This window comes from Pongo abelii, chromosome 16 (genome assembly GCF_028885655.2).
Source record: "Pongo abelii isolate AG06213 chromosome 16, NHGRI_mPonAbe1-v2.0_pri, whole genome shotgun sequence".
In the NCBI taxonomy this organism is placed as follows: Eukaryota; Metazoa; Chordata; class Mammalia; order Primates; family Hominidae; genus Pongo; species Pongo abelii.
This window is the reverse complement of record NC_072001.2, coordinates 103,312,554-103,330,114: the sequence shown is the minus strand read 5'-3', so window position 1 is coordinate 103,330,114 and position 17,561 is coordinate 103,312,554. Positions and strand designations below refer to the sequence as shown.

Genomic DNA, 17,561 nt, shown 5'->3' with positions numbered 1-17,561 from the left:
ATCAAAGACAAGATGCTGCTTGAGACATTTGAGTGGCGTAAGTCCACGGCCATGAGGATGCCATTGAGCCCAACCCTGTTCTGCACTTGGGTGTTGTCTTAGTCAGTTCAGGCTGCTCTAACAAATACCCTAGACTGGGTCGCTTATAAGCAACAGACTTTTATTTCTCAACGTTCTGTAGGCTGGAAATCCAACATCCAGGGGCTGGCGTAGTTGGGTTCTGGTGAAGGCCCACTTTCATGCTGTAGACTGCTGCCACTCTGTGTCCTCACATGGCATAAGGAGAGCTAGTATCCAGGCGTGGTGGTGCAGGCCTGTAGTTCCAGTTCCTCCAGAGGCTGAGGTGGGAGGATCACTTGAGCCTGAGAGGCAGGGGTTGCAGTGAACCGAGATGGTGCCACTGCACTCCAGCCTGGGTGACAGAATGAGACCATGTCTTAAAAAAAAAAAATCATTTTCTGGAGGCCAGGTGTGGTGGTTCATGCCTGTAATCCCAGCACTTTGGGAGGCCAAGGCGGGCGGATCACTGGAGGTCATGAGTTCCAAGACCAGCCCAGCTAACATGGTGAAACTCCATCTCTACTAAAAATACAAAACAATTAGCTGGGTGTGGTGATGGGTGCCTGTAATCCCAGCTACTCAGGAGGCTAAAGCAGGAGAATCGCTTGAACCCGGGAGGTGGAGGATGCAGTGAGCCGAGATTGCGCCATTGCACTCCAGCCTGGGCAACAGAGTGAGACTCCATCTCAAAAAAATAAGAGAGCTACTAGCTCCCTAGCCTCTTCTTACAAAGAAAGGCACCAACACATTCATGAGTTCCACCCCTCCTAACCTAATCACTTCCCAGGGGCTTCACTCCCAAATACTGTCACATTGGCCCAGAGGCTTCACTCCCAAATACTGTCACATTAGCCCAGAGGCTTCACTCCCAAATACTGTCACATTGGCCCAGAGCCTTCACTCCCAAATACTGTCACATTGGCCCAGAGGCTTCACTCCCAAATACTGTCACATTGACCCAGAGGCTTCACTCCCAAATACTGTCACATTGGCCCAGAGGCTTCACTCCCAAATACTGTCACATTGGCCCAGAGGCTTCACTCCCAAATACTGTCACATTGGTGTGAATGGTTCAATTTATGAACTCTAGAAGACACAAACATCCAGTCCATTGCAGATGTGATGGGAGTGACATTGGGGTGCACCCTTCCTGTTCCCAGATGCCACTCCATCCCCAGGACCAGCCTGTCTATTTCCAGTGCCTCCACCATTGTCATCATCATTGCAGGGATTGGCTGGCACCTGCACTGCACCTCACATTAACCAAGTAGAGTCACCAGGGTGCGCAGGTGCAGATGGAGGCACCTTTCATGATGCTGGATGGTGGTCTCTTGCTCCTTGGGAGCCTCACCCTGCCACTGCAGAGACCCTGCCTACCAATTCTCGAAAGCACCATCTCCTGGGTGACTACACCCTGGTAACCCGCTGCCTCCAGGCAGTCCACCAGTGTTTACAAAAGAGCCACCATCCTGGGGGATAGCAACAGCACCTGCCTGCATGCACCTCTCCAGGTTAAAGCCCTGAGAAACAACTTGCTTTCTGAAGGAAGTTAAAAAGCCATCTGCTATTGGTCTAACAGTACTTTCTTCAGACAGATACTGTAAAGATTAACCTCAGCCCACTCTTAAATCAATGTTCACAAAACTCCGAATTATTAGTCATAGTTAATGAACTTTTATAAAAATCGGGCATTCTTAAATAAGATCACAAATTCAATTCAAATGTACTACTTATGTCTTGTTGCAGTAATTGTCAAGATGGAACGTTCTGGATTCCTGTGGCATTTGTGAATGTGTAAAGCAAGAAAAAAATGATTAAGGAAAATAATAGTAATTGTAATGTTAAAACCTCAGGGGCCTAATGAGTGGAAAGTCTGTATCTATTCATTGATAATAGTTGTCTAATTACAACGGATTAAACATACAAATCACCCACATTTTATGTGAGACAGCACTCACAGAAATATTGCCGCGGTTTGCCTACTAGCGTTTCCCTCTCTTTCCCCTTCAGCTATAAATTGTGCTATTTTGGGGTAGTAGACGGCATTCTGGGAAACGTCGAGGAACATAGTAACTAGTTGGTAGGGGATGAGAGGCTTCAAAATGGCATTTTGAGTAGATTCCACTACGCTCCAAATAGCAGGCTGATTCAAACCATAACATGAAACATGGAAATACCATTTTATTCTGTTTTTATGAGGACTGAATTAAGTTTCATTTCGGTGAGTCACAAATTACTTAACATGCTGAAATTAAACTTAACAGCACTCATAAAATTGGGAGGGAATTGGGGGAAATAACACAAACATTGTGTATTTTTCAGTCCCTATAAATCAAGAGTCCCATCATTAATGATTCCTACTGTTGGTCTCCAGAAGGAGAGACACCGGGGTAATAAGTCTCTGATACACAACTGCATCTGGAGCTGCTGACATGCAATGAGTGAGTCCAGCTGGCACACGGCTTTGCCCGTTGGACAGTGGACAGACCCAAATGTACCTGGGACCTAGCTATGCTTGCCTTACTGGTTTGTGCGCACTTGTAGCCAACATTCTCCAATTCAGTTCCTACTTCCTTGGTACCATAATTTGGATACATATCCTGGGCTTGATGAATACCAAGCCAAAACACCTTCAGGGCCTGTGACCTTCTTCAGTGGAGGAAGTGCGTCTCATTAACCTGTGCTTCCCTATACACTGGCCCAGAGGAAAGCCTTTGATTGCATATTGAAAGAAGGGGCCAGGTGCAGTGGCTCACGCCTATAATCCCAACACTTTGGGAGGCCAAGGTAGGCGGATTACCTGAGGTCAGGAGTTCGAGACCAGCCTGGCCAATATGGTGAAACCTCGTCTCTACCAAAAATACAAAAATTAGCCGGGCATGGTAGTGCATGCCCGTAATTCCAGCTAAGGAGGCTGAGGCAGGAGAATTGCTTGAACCTGGGCAGCGGAGGTTGCAGTGAGCCAAGATTGCGCCACTGCACTCTAGCCTGGGCGACAGAGAGAGACTCCATCTCAAAAAAGGAAAAAAAAAAAAAAAAGTGGCTGGATGGATGGATGATGTGTTCTTAGGATTTCAGTGGTTCTGGAATCTGGAGCGCATTTCAGTGGACCACTTTCATTGCCAAGAATTTATTGGCCTCCTATTTCCTGTCCAGAGATCACCTATGAGGCAGGTAGAGTTACTGGGGAAGTTTAGGAGAGTTCAGAGACCCTGGCCTCAGAGGACCCCCAGGTAAAGCAGAGGTAACAAGCCTGCAGGAAAGCGTGCCTGGCACTTACGCCTGGGTTTGCATCTTCACGATGCTCCCCACATGCTGCCCGTCCGGGCACCATGACCCTGCAGCTGGCATCTCAAACATGTGTTACTGTGGGTGCCAAACCTTTATGGATAGCAGTGCCTGAAACCCGAAGGGCATTCCCTGCACCCCTTTTTTCTGATTAACCTCCCATGACAACTTCTGGTTGAAGCCAGCAGACCAAGCCACGTGTTCCTGCCTCTTCTATGTGAGACTCCACTAAACCAGCACAAACAGTGAAGGGAAGCAGGAGCGGAGAGAAAGATCCCACCTCTTTCTGGATGACAGAAGTGGATGGAAGTGTCATGCAGGAACAAAGCAACAGAGGCCAGAGCTAGAAGAGGTGGAGAATCGCAACTGAAAAGACAGCAAGACAGCCCAAACCAAGAGTTGTGGGCTTGAGAATGGAGGGTCGGAAGTGAAGAGTGGGCAGAAAACAAGTCCGAGGGTGCATCGGCATGCTGGTGGTGTCTGACCCCACACTCAGAGCTTGACGGGCTGTCAGGTAAAATGTTAGGGCGCTGCTTTCCAGGGTCATGGAACGAACTGTTTGAGGAAACCCAGAGCAGGCAGGGAGGCCTCTGTGCTGAGGACAGCACCCAGCCTTCTGAGTTGGGGTTGGAGATCAATTTCCCTCCCACTAGTCACGAAAGGAAACCTACCAAGCAGCAATGCCCAGCTTCAAATATAGATCCTCTTCGGTCGGACTTCAAATATAGATCTCCTTCAGTCGGCCTTCAAATGTAGATCCCCTTCAGTCGGCCTTCAAATATGGATCCCCTTCGGTCGGCCTTCAAATATGGATCCCCTTCGGTCGGCCTTCAAATGTAGATTCCCTTCGGTCGGCCTTCAAATGTAGATCCCCTTCGGTCGGCCTTCAAATGTAGATCTCCTTCGGTCGGCCTTCAAATGTAGATCTCCTTCGGTCGGCCTTCAAATGTAGATATCCTTCGGTCGGCCGTCAAATGTAGATCTCCTTCGGTCGGCCTTCAAATGTAGATCTCTTTTGATCGGCCTTCAAGTGTAGATCTCCTTCGGTCGGCCTTCCTGTTGCTCATTCTCAAATACGAGTGGGCAACCAGACATCATCTGCTATTTGAAGAAAACCAGCAGCACGAAGGAGAAGGACCAAGAAAAACAAACAGAAAAAACTGACCCGGGCAGAAAATTGAGATAATTGTGGAATTCTCCGTGCAGCCAAACTATCAAGCAAGCATGCAGGGAAACTAATTTTGAGACACGGAAGAACTCAGAAATTCTATTTTCCATGCATGCATTCCGCAGAAGTTACAGGTAGTTTAGCAAAACAAGAATGAAATCAAGAAAGAGGAAGATGGGTACTACAGGCCCTGGTGGCACTCACCCAGGAACCCAGTAAATCCTGGAGTTACGGCTGCGTGGCTGGCCTAAAATCTGCACTTGCTTAAAAGTCATTTAAGAAGTCAGTGGCCTCCCTCCAACCGAAGAGATAGGATGAGGCAGTAGTTGGAAGATAGCTAGTAAGTTGAAGAAAGCAAATACTGCTTATTCTAGCCAGAAAAAACAAGTACCATCAAAACTTGTACAAGGAAGTCCCAATTCAAATATGAGAAAACTAAACTCCCCAGCTTGATAAGAGGTCATCATTTGTACGCACTTACTGAACACACATGTGCTTAACACCACACCAGCCACTGTGTGTGTCAGGATGGGGGAAGGCCAAGAATACAAAGAATTCTCAGACAGAGTCCTCTATGTGCTTATGGTCCGTTAGGGAGATGACACATATTCACTTGGAAACCCAGCGACCAGAGGTGAATGCATGATTTAACAACCAAGAAGAGGTTCCGCTTACACATAGCAGAAAACACATAGGGTGGAATTTCGTTTATTCCTGCATCAGGTATTTGTTGATCACGTTCCGAGTGCTGCACACCATATTGTGTGCTGGGCTTTCATTAGGGAGCAGGACCAAGAGGATCCCTGTCCCTGTCCAACATACGGACAGGCCATGTCAGCTCACAAACATGATCATTCCAGAGATTGGTATGTGTGAAGAAGAAAGGAAAATGGTGCCATAGAGAGACCCAGCAGGGGACTGTGGCTGAGGAGGACAGTGAGCAGGTGGCATGGCATTTCTCTTAGAGGAGACTGCCTTTGAGGAAGAGCCAGCCCGGCAGAGAGTTGGGGGCAGAGAGCTCCAGGCAGAGGGAAGCAAGAGGGAGATGGGTGCATTCCAGCAGCAGAGGAGGGCAGGGGCTGGCACAAAGGAGCCAGGGCCCAGACAGAATCGATGCAGAGGAGTGAAGCGATCTTGGCTATGGATAACTGATTCAAGTAGACCCCAGGAAATGAGTTAAGAGGCTATTCCGGCCACCCACCTGGCTAAGGGGTCATTGCGGGGGAGGGCTTACAAGAGTGGGCTGGAGGGGGCTGGATTCACTGTGCATCTGGAGGAGGAAGAAGGGAGGCTGAGTTGGTGAGCAGCCGCGATGAGATCATGGAGGGTCTTAAATTCATATGTGTGGACATTTCTGATAGGCAGTGGGGATCTGTGGCCACAGATCTTATCTCTCTTTTCGTGTGGAGATTAGTCTGGCAGCAAGCAGGAGAAAAATGCTCCCATAGTTCATGTCCTGAGTAAGGAGGGTGTACACTAGGGAGTGGAGGAGAACATGGAGGAGAAGTAGGTAATAGAGGTTTTCAAGGCACGAACTCACCAACTAACGGGGTACATCCAAAATAGAAGAGTCAGAAATGGCTTGGGGGTTTCAGGCTAGGATGCCTGTCTGTCAGTTCCAAGACAGCGGCAGTGGGTGTCCAACTAGAATTAAGAAGTCAGGCAGCTTTGGAAGAGAAGTTGTCGCATGGAAAGTCTGGAGAGTTTGCTCAGCAGACTCTTAGTAGTGAGAACCAGGGTGGAGTGAGGGGAGAAGTGGGCTTAAGAGCTCTTTGCATGAGGGTGATGGCTGAAATAAAGAGAAGGTGAATTTACCAAGAAAATGAAAAATCAGAAGGAGCAGGGAGCCCCGGGGAGCCACCCACTTTCAAGGAGTCAAAGAAGCAAGAGGAGGGAGGAGTCATCCAGGGGGTGGGAGGAGACTCAGACAGGAGCCATCCTTGGCCTCCGGGGCATCTTTAGGCACACACTCTGGGGTGTCTGCTTGTTTCCACACTGGCGCCTCCCTCCGTCTTACATGTCTTTATTCCCAGGTTAGGCACGTAACAGGCACCATGGATGAATCAATACATGTACAACAAAGACAGGGTGGGTGTTACACACAGCAGATGCTGTAGAGCAAGAGGTGAAAGACGAGGCTGGAGACACATCCACTAGGTGTGATGACCAGGAGGCTGTTGTCACTGGTTATCTTCAACAGGGGCAAAGTTCCAGGGTGGAATCCAGGACTCAGACAGCTAAAGATGGACGTTTCCCACTGTCCACAGCCCATCCTGTACCCTCCTCGGTACACAGATCTGAGCACTACAGCTTTTCCAAGCACTTTCTGCATGTTTCATAGGAGCTGTCTTGACCAATAAAGAACTTGAGCTTTTCCCCCCTTCCATCCCATCCCATCCCATCCCATCCCATCTCATCCCATCCCATCCCATCCCATCCCATCCCATCCCATCCCATCCCATACCATCCCATACCATCCCATGCCTTTAATTATGCATTGTTCCCTTGGTCCTTTGGTGTCACACACACCCTGACTTAGAGGCACAGGGTGCGACCAGCAAATGCTGGCCAGGAACTTGCCCTGCTTTGAAAGCTGAGAAATGGGTGATGAAGATTCCTAGGAAAGTAACTAAGGATCACCAGGATAACATGGGAAGGCTTGAGAGAGTTTATTGCCTGGCATTTCCTCGGGCTTGGTCATCTTGTTCTCTTGGAACACCAAGCCTCATAAATAAACCATCAAAGCTCCCCTAATATTCAGAATTAATGACTTCAATTGTGTCCTATGGCAGCTTCCATTTGAGAACCATCCCAGTTTCTGCCAAGATTATAAGTTGCTTGTGCTGACTGAAACAATGGAAGAAAATGCCCCCGTTGGCAGATTTTGTGGCTGTTACCCATCAGCATTTAGACTCACTGCTGTTCAGACACGGACATTCCTGCGTTCCCTGCCTCCAGATGCAGACAGCCTCTAAAATAACACCAAGTAGAGTGGGCAGAACACAGGGACCTGTCCCAGCCCCTGGATGGTCTCCAGAATTAACTGAAAGGGCAACCCTGTATGCATTCCTGTTTGCACCTGCCCTGAAAAGCCCCCTTCTTTGGGGCTGGAGGAAACTGGACCAAATGGGGCATCTAGAAACTGTTGAATCAGGAAACCTTAACTGAGGTGCAGGACAAGGAACCAGGCCTGAAGCCAGAGACTCACTCCTACCAAGAAAGGGTGTGGTTTGAAAATCATAGGAAGCCAGTGTAGGGAAGGTCTACAGCAGAGAGCACCTGAGATGAGAAAGCCCAGGTGGGAGCCAGAACAGGTGCCAGGAAAGAGGCCAGCGGGAGAGACCAGCTCTGTGGGCATTGGCCCTGTGGCCCTACCAGAAGCAAGTCTGGAGACCATGCACTGGAGCTCTGAAGTGAAACAAAGCAACAGACACGTGGTCTTACAGATTTGGTCTCGGCGTTTGCCAAACACTGCTGGGGGACATTTTCTGATCTTGGCTACTCTTTATTCTTAGCCCTTACAATTTTTTTTTTTTTTTTTTTTTTTTGAGACGGACTCTTGCTCTGTTGCCCAAGCTGGAGTGCAGTGGCGCAATCTCAGCTCACTGCAACCTCCGCCTCCCGGGTTCAAGCTACTCTCCTGCCTCAGCCTCCTGAGTAGCTGGGACTACAGGTGCGTGTCACCATAGGTGCGTGCCACCATACCTAGCTAATTTTTGTATTTTTAGTAGAGACAGAGTTTCACTATATTGGCCAGGCTGGTCTTGAACTTCTGACCTCGTGATCCACCCACCTCAGCCTCCCAAAGTGCTGGGATTACAGGCATGAGCCACCGCACCCGGCCAGCCCCTGTAATCTTTATACTGAGCAACTTGATAGCAGCTGGCTAGCAGTCCACATCAAGAATCTAGGCAGCCCTGCATTGCGCTCCAGGCTCACGGTGCCTCATCACAGCTGGCTTCCCTCCAGGTCACTACTGGATGGTCTGCCCTGGCAAAGCATTGCAGTTGGTTGCTAGTTACCATATGTGTCTTGATATGTTACCTACATCTCCCCAGCCGCCATCAAGCCCACTGTTATCCATTTGCTCCTTGCTGTCCTCTGGCCACTAAAGCCTTCCATTTTACCCTTTTCTTCTTTTTATACTAACTTTGAACAAGTTTGATCTTTTATTCAAGTTGTGCCCTTTTTCAGATTTCATCATGGTCATTTTTAGACTCAACTTGCTCAGCTTTTAGAATATCTTAAAGTCTTCCCTGGAATCTGTCCAGTTACGCTATCGTTTTTGGACAGAACAATGGTAATTTCCCATTAAATCTTTTTCAAAAAAATAAAAGGCTCCAAGGATGAGACTTGAGGATTACTAAATATGAAGAGCATTCGCCTATTCCTTTGAGTAGCATGCCATGGTGCAGCAGTTCTCATCGCATGGCCCCGGGCAAGCAGCCTCAGCATCTCCTGGGAGCCAATTAGAAATGCACGTTCTCAAGTGCACCCAGACCTGCTGGGTCAGAAACTCTAGGGCTGGGACAGAGCAGTTTGTGTTTTAACAGCCCTCCCCATGAGGCCGATGCACACTTAAGTTGAAGAACCGCTGCCATAATGAACAGAGGATGCTGATGTCTTTGGGGAGTTGTGGGGCCAGGCACTTGCCTCCAGGTATGCGCGTGCAGCCAGCCTGGCACCCCAGGCGCTGTGCTAGCTCCAAGCCCTGCCTGCTGGTGGGAGTACCTGTGAGGGGAAAGCACGGTGCTGCTTCTCTTACAGGCATCACAGGAAAAGGCTAAATCACCTCCACCAGGATTATCTTGGATCTTGATTTCTGGCTGTAGATTCCTTTGGAGTCTACATATTGGAAGTGCCAATATGTAATCTGGGTGGGGTGCAGGGCAGTAGGAAAAACCCAGTTTTTGTTCTGGAAGCATTAGCTTTATAGGGGGAAAATGTGGAGGGACATTTTGGCAATCTGGCTAGTAAATAAATACCCAGTGTTTAGTATAAATTTAGGTTATTTTGCAGAATACAAAATTCACACTTTTTAAAAAAAGAAAAAAAGAGTCCAAAACCTTTTTCTACTTTTTAGAAAACAGGCTGTGCTTCTCAGGTCCACCTAGGGTAGAGGCAGCCTCTCCTCTGCTCTCAGACGTGCCTTGTAGAAAAGGTATTAGCGATGGGGCTCTTCGTAGACTAGGTCTCCCTACCTGAGAAAAGAGGGGCCCGTGCCCAGCCCTGCCTGAATGAGCTGTGGGCATCCCTACTTTGTTAGAAAAGTCTGTGGTTTCCGTTGTATGTTCTGAGACTACTGGTTGTTTCAGCCAAGTTACAGGTGACCCCCACAGCCCAGAGGGGAACCCCCATCATGAGAAATTGTGGCTGTACCTGCTGGTGTGAGGGTTCAGGCTTCACTCTCTCCCCAGGGTCTCTGCCCCCAGGCAGTCAGGGCGTCAGGCCTCAGTGTGACCTCCATGGGCACTTGTGCCTTCATGGATCTCCCTCCTCCAGAACAAATACCAAAAAACACACTTTACAACTATGTGGGTATAAAGACAAATATAATCTAGGTTGGATTTTGTGCATTTTTTTCTCTTCTGAATTAAAATATTTTCTTGGGCCTCTGAATGGATCAGGGCCCCAGGCCCCATGTCTGCTGCACCTCATGGAAAAGTTAGCCTTGCAGGGCAGCCTCTTTAAAACCCCTCTGAGTCTTAACCACAGAATAAAGAGGTCCTCTTATTCTTTAGAAAATCGGCTGTGACGGCATCATCGGGTCTGCGGCCAAAGAAGACAGATGCGGGGTCTGCAGCGGGGATGGCAAGACCTGCCACTTGGTGAAGGGTGACTTCAGCCACGCCCGGGGGACAGGTGAGTGTCGGCCCATGGGGCTGCTGTGGCTACAGTGTTTTGTGTTTTGTGTCCTTTGCCTAAAGCTACTGATTGCAGTCTTCCCTACATTACATATTTAAGGGCTAGATGGTAGTGGATAGGTGACCTGGAACTTCAGTTTCATTTCTGAAAGGCAAGAAAGGACATTTTAGCAAGAATGATGCCTTCAAGTTGCTAGTAGTGAATAGTTTGCCATGAATGGAAACAGCTCCCCACTTAGCCCGAGGTCCATGAATCACTGGTAGCTGCCCTGTGCCAGGAGCTCAGCACTTCCTGGCAGCCCTCCTGATGTGCAGGCAGAGAAGGTGGGAAAGACACTTGCCAAATCATTTTACCTGTCGATGGAAGAGGTTTGCTCTGTGTCTGAATTTTCTGTTAGTAAAAGTAGGATAGCACTTACATTTCTAAAACGTGCATGAAGCTGTACAGTCTGGAAAGTCTCAGGTGCCACTGCCAGCTGTGACTCCGGAGTACCCGAGCCTCCTGGTCCCCAGGCGCAGACATCCCTCAGCACTGTCCCTAGAGAGGGACACCAGGATTCGGTTGATGGGCCGGCTTCATCTTTCTGCTTGCATGGGTTTTGCAGCTGCAGGCTGCTTTGTCTTACATGGGACATGACTTTCTGATTTCTCATCCTGGAGGACAATGTTTAGGAAAGCATCTGTGGTTGACACCTAGTGAGGGGAGCACGAGGCAGGCAAGCCACCTGGAGAGGGAGCTCTGGCAGCCTTAGCGAGTGTCCACTCACCCCCCATCACCAGGAGAACTTGTGTTGGGAGGAAGGAGCTGAGAAACTTATTTTAATTTCCACAAGTTGCTTTGCATAGAAGCTTTTCGTTCATTTCCCCCCAACAAGAGAACAGAACCACATTTATGCCTCCCTGTCCCACAGAACAGCCCCGTAAGGTGAGGCATGCTCTCCTCTCCACTTTTCTTTGTATGGATAGGAAACCCGGTCTGGAAGAAACATTCCTTCTAGACGCCTGTGGGAAAGGCAACCTACTGCACCAACATTTTGCAGGATCCTGTGAAAGCAAAACCAGAGGAAATGCAAATGCAAAATGAAACTTACAAATGAAATTTCAGGTGGATTTTAAAGATGGGTACCTAGTCAGCGAGGCACAGAGCTTAGTGTGAGAACCTGTGCCTGCCACGTGGCTTCTGAGGTCAACAGAGAAAGGAGAGGCAGGAGCAGGTTGGTTTGGAGGAAAGTGGCCTCCAGAGCTGCACTTTCCAGTTCAGCAGCCACTGGCCCCTGGAGACGATCCAACTGTAATTCATTAAAATGAAACCAACTTAAAAGTTCATCTTTCCGTCTCACTGGGCAAATTTTGAGTACTCTGTTGCCGCACACGGCCAGCGGCTCCTGTGTTGGGCAGCACAGGTAGACAATATTCCCAGCATTCCAGAAGGTTCTACTGGACAGCACAGCTCCAGAGCATTGCCCATTTCTGCTATTTGTTTTGACATACTTGATGCCATTTTCTCTATTGGTACCCCAGCTCCTGGGCTCCCATGAGAATTTGACCTTGTGTATTGCCGCTGAGCCAACATTTAGGAGCAAAACTCCTGCAGTTGGTGAAGGGTTACTACTTATTGTTGGCTTTTCTTTTTTAATGGAGGCATTAGAACCCTTTGTTTATTAAATTGAACATTGTACTGGGCTCCCATAAAGAGAACTGACTACAAGTGCGTGATTCTGTAGAAGACAAGTCAGGTACAGCCAGGCCCACCCCCATCCCCAACCCTGGGCAACTCTGTATGTGGAACACTAAGGAAAGTTCTACCACACATCTGACATAGGATCTCACTTCTGAGATAACCCAGATTAAGGTCAAAAGTGGTCTTCCTTTGCCCAGACTCTGATCTGTATGCCAGCCCTTGATTTGGCCTAGGCAGACCCATTCATCTGGCCACAGTAACGTCCTCCTCTCCTGCTCACCCCTTTCCCTTCTCCATCCACTCCAGCCTGGGCCACATCCCTGTCTGGAATGTGAGGTCAGACCCCTGTGGCCATGACACCATGACAGTGAGTCCCTCATGGAAGGATGGACTATACTGGAAGCCTCCTTGGGTAGCTGCTCCCACCCTGTGACTTGCAGCCTAGTGTGTGTCCTTCCAGCTGCCAAGGCCCAGAAGCCTTAGCAAACCTTCAGACAAAAATAAGCACACATTCGCTTCACCGACCTGGACTGTCAGTCTGAGTGATTGCCAATTGTCACACATTCATTTTAAGGTACACAGCAGTTTTGTGTTTTTTGTTCTTCAAATCCTCACAGCTGGAGTCTGTGAACGCGAGCCCACGTCAGTATGGATTCTCTATATTGAAAATCTGCCTGCAGTACTCATTTGCACAAGAATGAGTCACTGGCTGCCTATCTAGTATAGTTTCATTCAACACAAACCTGTCATCATGGTCTGACATACTGGAATGCACTTAGAGATACAAATGGTTACCCCCAAGCCCATTCACAATGGTTATTTATGCAACATGAGTACATTTTAACCACTAGGTATACAGAAATAAGTTATTGTCCCCACCTCAGGTACAGTCGAGGGAGAGGACCCCCGGGCAAACAGACAGCATCAGCCTATGTGAGCACGAGGTGGAGGCAGCCCAGCAGGCGTGTTGTGGGACCCCAGGTTCTGGTGGGGCACCAGACCTAGGCCTCCAAAAGATGAGGGTGGCCCCCAGCACTAAAGGATAAGTAGAAATCAGCTGATAGTGGGGGTAGCGGGAGGACATTTCAGGCTGAAGGGGAAACATATCCTTGCGAGACCCAGCATGGAAATCGTAGAAAGCTCCCAGGTCAAGAGGCATCTTGGTGACGCCAAGTGCAGCTGAGTGGGTGGATTCACCAGGCCTATGAGTTTAGATAGGAAGCTAACTTTCATCTCTGCTCGCCTCTAAAGAATGAGGGAAGGAGGAATGCCTTATCACCCTTAAGGGTGAATATCAAAGAGAAACTCCACACCAGAAAGATAAAACAGAATCAAATGCTGGATTTTTGCCCAATTTTATGAAGTCCTGACCCCTGCCTGAACTCCTGTGGGTCCTCTTACCAAAGTTCCTGAGCTGAGAATCCAGGGCAGACCCACACGTGGCAAAGTGTCCAGCCCAGCAGAGCCAAATCTCCCTCTCTGTCATGAGAGGTCCCAGTGTGGTGCCAGGGGAAGTGGCGTCCTGAGTGTAGGGCGTTTATCGCCCTCCGGCCTGTTGCTTCCAAACTTTGAACAAATGAGGTCCTCAGCTACTTATCTATGGAAGGAATCAACTCAACTTGGCTATCATATTGTTTTTCTAATGGATGGGCTTCAAAATGCTCATGCCTTGGGCTGGCTTAAGACAGTTGAGTTATCTGAACCTAGTAATTTGAGAGTTCTTGGTATGATGCTTTCATTTCATTAAATTGCCATTTTAGCAATATTAGCTTTATCCAACCCTGCTCCTTGGCACTGAAAAGGTGGCTGGTCAGTCTCCAGGTGACCAGCCCCTGGACAGCCAAGACACACCTGGACTGAAGTCCTCACCGAGAACCAGCCAAGGATACCTGTGGGCTTTGGCTCCCTTTGCTCTGTGTTCTTGCGAGAACCTTTTCACATAATCCTTAAAAGAAAGGGTGGGGTGAGGATCCCTTTTGAATGTGGGTAGATCCATGTGTCACATATTTGTTCAGTAATTACCTCTAGAACCCCTGCCACATGCCAGGTTCCATGCTCTCTATGTGGTGTGGGGTGTGGAATCTCGTGGGGGCGGAAATTCACTGTTAGGACCGATGGTACAAAATGAGGCTTCTTTACACTGTGATGAAGAATCGTAAAATGTGCACATAAACCAATTACAACATATTTCTTTTTCTCAGTTAAGAATGATCTCTGTATGAAGGTATCCACATGTGTGATGGCAGAGGCTGTTCCCAAGTGTTTCTCATGTAAGATGCTGGATGTTACGTGTTGTCCCAGCAGTGACATGCTTGGTGTGGCTCTTGCCTGGCTCACGCATCTGAGTGTTTTCTGAATAGAATCAATGGGAGTAAGTTGTGTGCGAAGCCATGGATAAACTCAGAGGCTATTAAATCCTTACATAAACTGATGTTGAAGACTGATTACCATAAGAAAAACTATAAGATGAAACCGATTTTAAAGCTCTAAAGCTTTAAAAAGCTATAAAGCTATATAGAGTCAAATGGACACATACCCTAGCATGCTGGGGGTAAGTTTTCTTTCCCCTCAAGCACACCTGGTGCTCTGGCAGAAAATACCAACGCATGCCAGAGGATTTAGCCTTAGCTGGCACCTTCCTCCATAGAAAAGTTTTCATATTTCAGGACTGGTTTCCCTACAGGCAGAGGGGCATTTGGTAACACCCTTCTGGTGTTCATTTGTCTACACTGACCTCCCATTCTGAGGGGCGAACCAAGGCACAGTCTAGCCTCATGGGTTTCCCGAACAATGAGTTCTTTTCAATTAGACCCAGGAACAACCTTTAGGGAGAAACGTAAGATAGTAATATTCTTGTGAACAACTTTTGTAAGAAGAGAAAAATAAAACAAATGCCTCTCCAAATATTTTATGATCTATTTACAAAACAAAAAAAAAGAACTCTGACTTAGAAGCAAAGAGTCCAAGTACACGTAGCCAGGGTTTTACCTCTAGTCCATCATGGCACCTTTTCAGTCCAATGGTTTTCTTCCAAAGATGGTTAATGCTCCTGAAAACATGAGGAAAAATGGGAGCCCCAAATCATCTAACAGCAAGTCTACTTGAGAAATGCAGACACAAATGAGTTCACAGGGGAATTGCTCATAGCCTAGTAATAGTAACTCTGGAAGATTTGAGACAGGTTAAAGGTCAACATCACTTTTGAAGTTCCTTCTTACTACTGGTCCTTAGGGCAGAAATGGCATGTTCTCCTGGAACCATGGCAAAGGCATTGGATTTTATCCATGGCTTCCTCATGAAACCAAATCATGTTTCTGTAACTGTAACTAGATTTCTCCTGCTTGGTGGCTGAAGCTAGAATGGGGAATCACTCCAAAGATAAAGCCTTCCTATCTTACTTAAAATGTGAATCTATGTTGTAAATTCGGAGAGTAAATCCTACCTCATAATTATTCTTCATGCTTCGGCAGTGCGGTGGTATCTGGCATCCACATCGTGGGGTGTCTGGCCTGAGACGCCAAGGTGCTTTGGGACTTGGTGATGGTACTCTTTCCCTTCTCGGTGGCTCTTCACACCTGCCGCAGGTGGACTTGGAGCTCTGGGTCAGAGCAGGGGTTGGAGGACTGTGAGCTCGAGGCGGTTTTCCCGGTTTGTGGACAGAGAGCCTGCCTTTCAGGTCAGGGACTGTCTTTTTCATTGGTTACCCTTTTTTTTTTTTTTTCTGAGACGGAGTCTCACTCTGCCGCCCAGGCTGGAGTGCAGTGGCGCGATCTTGGCTCATTGCAACCTCCGCCTCCTGGGTTCAAGCTATTCCCCCGCCTCAGCCCCCTGAGTAGCTGAGATTACTGACATGCACCACCAGGCCTGGGTAATTTTTTGTATTTTTTAGTAGAGATGGGGTTTCACCATGTCGTTCAGGCTAGTCTTGAACTCCTGACCTCATGATCCACCCGCCTCGACCTCCCAAAGTGCTGGGATTACAGGCATGAGCCACTGCGCCCAGCTGGTTTCCTTTTTATCATGAACAGAGAAACTTGTCCTAGAACGGTTAGCAGAGCGCGTGCATAAGGACTGCCCTGTGTTGAGAGGTCACCTGAGAGTGGGCTCACTTGGGTACCGAGTCCGCCCTGAACTGCTTTTCATCAGCACCTCCACCAGGGGCACATGAGAAAAGACAGAAAACAGATGTCTTTTCACTGTTGCACTCTGTGTCAAAGTTAAGCTTAAAAATAGATGTGGATACCACGCATCAGCTGCAAAGGTACCTTGCTGTGGAATGAGGGAAAGGAACTGATCAGGGCCCAATCAGCTCTGTCGGATTCTGCAGATTGGTGATCCCAATGCCAAGGTTTGTTAGTTGCAAAAGATTCCATACAACAGCAGCTTCTTTCAAGAACAGCTCATCCCCCACAAGCGGATCTTGTTTCCAGGCATGTTTGGTAGTTTGAGTGGAAATTCCTCTGAAAAAGATTCTAATCACTTTGACCCTGAACAACTTTTATCTCAGTTTTTGACATTTTACTGCCTTATATGCCTGGAATCCAATCACAGTTGAAACTCCCCAGAAGGAATGGATTTCTCTAAGAGAAATTTGCTGTAGAATATTTTGTGCCATAATCCTAAAAGCTGGTTTTTTTGTGGCCAGAAGTTTTCAGTAGAGAAGCATTCCTAAAGCAAAGACAATTTTTAATAAAAAAAACCCTTGCCCTCGCTCTGGAGCCACTGGAGTTGGGGGCGGCCATGTGCCGGCTGCTCTGGCAAGCCAGCGTCACTATTCCCAAGTCAGATGTGGTTGGAAAGGGTCATACTAGCTGACCACACAACTGCCTGGGGATCAGGGCACAACAATGAGGCACCCGCTGCCCTCAAACTAGACTTTGTTTACATTTGTGAAGTCTCTCCAAACATCCTGCAGGACATTTATTTGTAAACATCCGAGACTAGGTCTATGGTAACGATGCCAAGGCATTTGCTGTCAAGGCTGAAGGACACTGCTAAACTTTCTGACCGAGAAACTTTCTTTCTGGCTGATTGAACATGTGGTTGTTTTCTCGTCTTCCCAAGATCACCTGAAAATGAATGAAAAGGAACTTCTTGAAAGGTTTAGGGAGAACAAGGACATCTCAGGTGGAAGTTCATCTACGGATGGAACGGAATGAATATACTTGGTTTTGCTGCAATAAACAAGCAAACAAAACTAACGTAAAAGCTCCTCCCACATCTCAGCGGCTTAACACAAAAGTCTGCCTCCAGCCCCTGCTGCTTGCACACTGTGGGTCGGCAGGAGGCCCTGCATAGTGAGGTCACTCCTGGAACTAGGCTGGCAGAGACTTTATCTGTTCACACGCTGCCACAGTCACCTTGGCAAGGAAAGGGAGTGTGGCAAACCAGGCCCTGATGCGCTTCAGGCTCCTGTGGGGAAGGGACACACCTCATTTTCACTCACATTGTACTGTTCAAAGTCACATGGCCACACACGTTTAAGTGGGTGGTGAAATGC

General features: G+C 48.1%; 1 protein-coding gene across 3 annotated transcripts in view; it reads left to right on the top strand.

Moving 5' to 3' along the window:
* The window catches only part of ADAMTS17 (ADAM metallopeptidase with thrombospondin type 1 motif 17), a 367,718-nt gene that overhangs the window by 232,288 nt on the left and 117,869 nt on the right, over positions 1-17,561 (top strand). For all 3 annotated transcript variants that reach the window (XM_024232909.3, XM_063716750.1, XM_063716751.1), the window contains one exon: positions 10,258-10,378. In XM_024232909.3, the coding sequence (XP_024088677.2) occupies positions 10,258-10,378 (121 nt within the window). The remainder of the gene's footprint in view (positions 1-10,257; positions 10,379-17,561) is intronic.